The sequence below is a fragment of the Micromys minutus genome, assembly GCF_963924665.1.
Source record: "Micromys minutus genome assembly, chromosome: 5".
NCBI lineage: Eukaryota > Metazoa > Chordata > Mammalia > Rodentia > Muridae > Micromys > Micromys minutus.
Window position 1 is genome coordinate 28,282,089 of NC_137974.1, and position 3,059 is coordinate 28,285,147.

At 60.6% G+C, this 3,059-nt stretch overlaps 1 protein-coding gene across 1 annotated transcript; it reads right to left on the reverse strand.

Moving 5' to 3' along the window:
• Window positions 1-231: 231 nt before the first annotated feature.
• Window positions 232-2,293, reverse strand: KCTD12 (potassium channel tetramerization domain containing 12). Its single transcript, XM_080917379.1, has one exon. The coding sequence runs from the start codon at window positions 2,107-2,109 to the stop codon at window positions 1,126-1,128; it is 984 nt and encodes a 327-aa protein (XP_080773505.1). The 5' UTR covers window positions 2,110-2,293; the 3' UTR covers window positions 232-1,125.
• Window positions 2,294-3,059: the final 766 nt, after the last annotated feature.

A 3,059-nucleotide genomic window follows, 5' to 3' on the forward strand; every position in this document is an offset into this window, starting at 1 on the left:
CTAAGTTTAGGACTCAAAATAGACTTCCAGCTGAAGATGGGACTTTTACTAATCTTGATAAAATCTAAGTTTACACGTACTGTTTCTTTTTTTTTAATGTGCACGTACTCAAATGGATTATACAAACTTCCAACTTTCAAATAATAAATGTGTATGTCCCCTCCTCCCGCGACCCCCTCCCGCCCTTCCTCCCCTCTTTCCTCCCTCCCCAACCCTCCCACAGTCCTAGACCTAAGTAAGGGCTGTCTGACCCTACTAAACACTCCTGCATTACTTAGTCACTGCCAGGTGACTTCTTGCAGTGTTGAAGGCCTGGGCAGCCTTGCCTCCAGCTCCTTGCTCCTTGCCTAGAAGTACTACTGCCCGAACCAACAAAACCTAAACCTCAGGCAAACAGCTGAAGAGAAAGGGCGCCTCTGCAGGCAGGATTGCTTTCTACAATTTTAAGCCACAGGAGATCTATTGTGTGGGCGTAAATAGAACTCTCCCCTGCTGCCAGGACTAGAATTTACTTCTACCTGTAACTTTAAAAAGACGAAACAAAAAAGCACTTTATTTACATTCTCTGAACTGCCTCTTTGCGGTCCTAATTCCAGCATACGGTCTTCCATTCGGTTGTCTAAAACTTTATCTTTCTAACGAGGATCAAGTCTGTAACAACCTTTTAAAACACTGTCTCCACACAGCGCTCACAGTTTGGTCTCTGAAACCGCTATGGAGTCAAAAGGGTTTAAGATTTCAAAGACTCCTCCGCACTGCACGCTGGCCACGGTGCAGTCGGTTCTGAACAATTCAGTCATTCCCAGGTACTTGGTGACTGCGCCTGCACTGTCCTACTAATCACGACAATCTGGGGGAAGGGTGCTTGGAGGCGAGGAAGCATGAGTGAAGGGCTACATCAGAGCACTCTCTCTGTTAGTGGGGTCCAAAGAAGAAGACGAAGCCCAGAGGCTTTGTGGCTGCAGAATCTCAAGTGGGGGACAGACGGGTCTGGGTGAGCTATTTGGGGGGTCGGGGGCGGGGCAGAAGGAATGGGGGACAGGGAAGAAGCGAAGGCATCTATAATCCCGTCCCCCGCGGGGAGGAAGAAAAGTGGGCTCTGGAGTTTCGAGGGGCGTGGGGAGCTCACTCCCTGCAGAAGACATACTCGGTGTAGCTGGTCCAGATCTTGTCCTCGCTCTGGTCGGTGCTGCCAGCAAAGGCGCAGGTGCCGGTGGAGCTGCAGGCCACCATGTGGAAGCCCGACTCGGACAGCTTATCAAAGGCCTGCTCTAGGAAGTTGAACTTGAGGTAATAGCGCGAGGTGTAGCGCTCCGGGGGCCGGTCTGGGTCCCGGCTCTCATTCAGGGTGTCCCCAAACACCTCCTTGGCCAGCGACGTCTTGCCGCACACGGTGATGCGCGCCACCCGCCGGAACTTGGCGTCCGCCTGAGCGTCGCGCCCGATGGTGTAGGAGCCGCGGTAGCCGATGGTGATGTAGCCGGAGCGCCGGCTGCCGTCCAAAGACTGGGACGGCGTGAGCAGGGGACCCGCCGCGCCCCCGGACGGGCTGCGGCTAGCCAGATCCAGCGTGGGCGACGGTGCCCCGGCCGAAGCGCCCTCCTGCGGCTCGGGCTCCGCGTAGCCCAGCGGCAGCAGCTCGTCGCCCAGCGAGCCCTCCTTGTGCACCCCGCGGCGCGAGTGCGGCGGCGGTGGCCCGGGACCCGGCTGCTGGGGCGCCCCGAGGCGACGCACGAGCTCCGGCAGCTCGAAGTACTCGGCCTCGCGCTGCAGCCGGCTGCGCTCCGGGAAGTAGTCGGGCAGCACGAGCTGCAAGTCCCGCAGGTAATCCAGGATGTAGCGGAAGAGGAAGCCGTCCCGGTCCAGAAAGAAGCGGCCTTTGCTGTCCCGGGCCAGCTCCTGCGGCTGCTGCTGCGTGAACATACGCCAGAGCAGCGAGTCGGGCACGGACACCACGGTGCAGCGCCGGGTCACATACACCTGCCCTCCCACGTTCAGCTCCACGATGTCCGGGAAGAGCGGCGGCTCCGCCGAGGACGACGACGAGCCGCTGCCACCTCCGCCTCCGCCCCCGTTGGGTAATCCTCGGGTGCTGTCCGCCAGAGCCATGCCCCCCCCCCAAAAAAAGAGGTGACCGGGATGGGCCAAGTGGCAGGGAGCGGGGTCGCGATCGGAAGCCCGCAGCGGTTCTTAGCCCGGGAGCCCTGCACTCAGGCGGCGGGCGGCCCCAAGAGCCGCGCGGTGCGAGCGCGCAGCAGTGCGCCCACGAGAGCCCCGGTGCGCTGCGCCCGCCTCGCCCGCGCGCTCCAGGCGAGTGGCGGGTCGCGGCCCGCGCGCCGCTTAAGTAGAGCCGCCCGCTCGGGCGCCGCGGCGCGCAGGAGGCGTGGGCGGCTGCGGAGCGGCTGAGCTCGCTCCCGGGGCGGGGAGGGTTGGGGCGGGGTGGGGCGGGGGAGGAGCGGAGAATGCATTTGCCTGCTAAACGCTGACGCGGCTCCGGGCTGCTGGCTCCACCCTGACCCGCGCGCTCCGGGGGGCGACCCTACTGTCACCGCCCGCCGCCCCCCGACTGCCCGGCCCAGCTCCTCTTCCTCTTCCGCAGTGGGTCTGGGCCTCGGCGCTTCCCCCAGGTGGCTGTCCTCTAAAGCGATCATCTTGTGTCCCCAGCTCCCCTCCCGCCGCCCTTCTCGGCTGACCGCAGCACGCACCCGGGGACTCCAGAGGGGTTGGAAACTTTCTGGCAGAGTGGAAAAGCTTGGTTGCCTGCGGCTAGCGCCCTCTAGACCTACCGGCTTCTAACAGTGCAGAGCGCTGCTGTAAGATCCATCCCCTGGTCTCTGGAAGTTCTGTGGATCCCCTAATTCTGAAGGGACTCAGAGGTCCCTCCAACCCCAGAGCATCCAAAGATTTTTCACCTGACTACCGTATAGCCTCGAAAGATCCCTAGAAACCACAAGCAAATGCTTCGCGAAAATGCTCTGTTAGGTTATTTTACGAGTGCATAAAATCTTAGTTAGAAAACCTCAACATAGTACCGCAGTGAGCAGAAATGACTAGGAGAG

Excerpts from the sequence above, each read along its gene's own strand:
- KCTD12 (XM_080917379.1), bottom strand. The coding sequence starts at position 2,109 with ATGGCTCTGGCGGACAGCACCCGAGGATTACCCAACGGGGGCGGAGGC.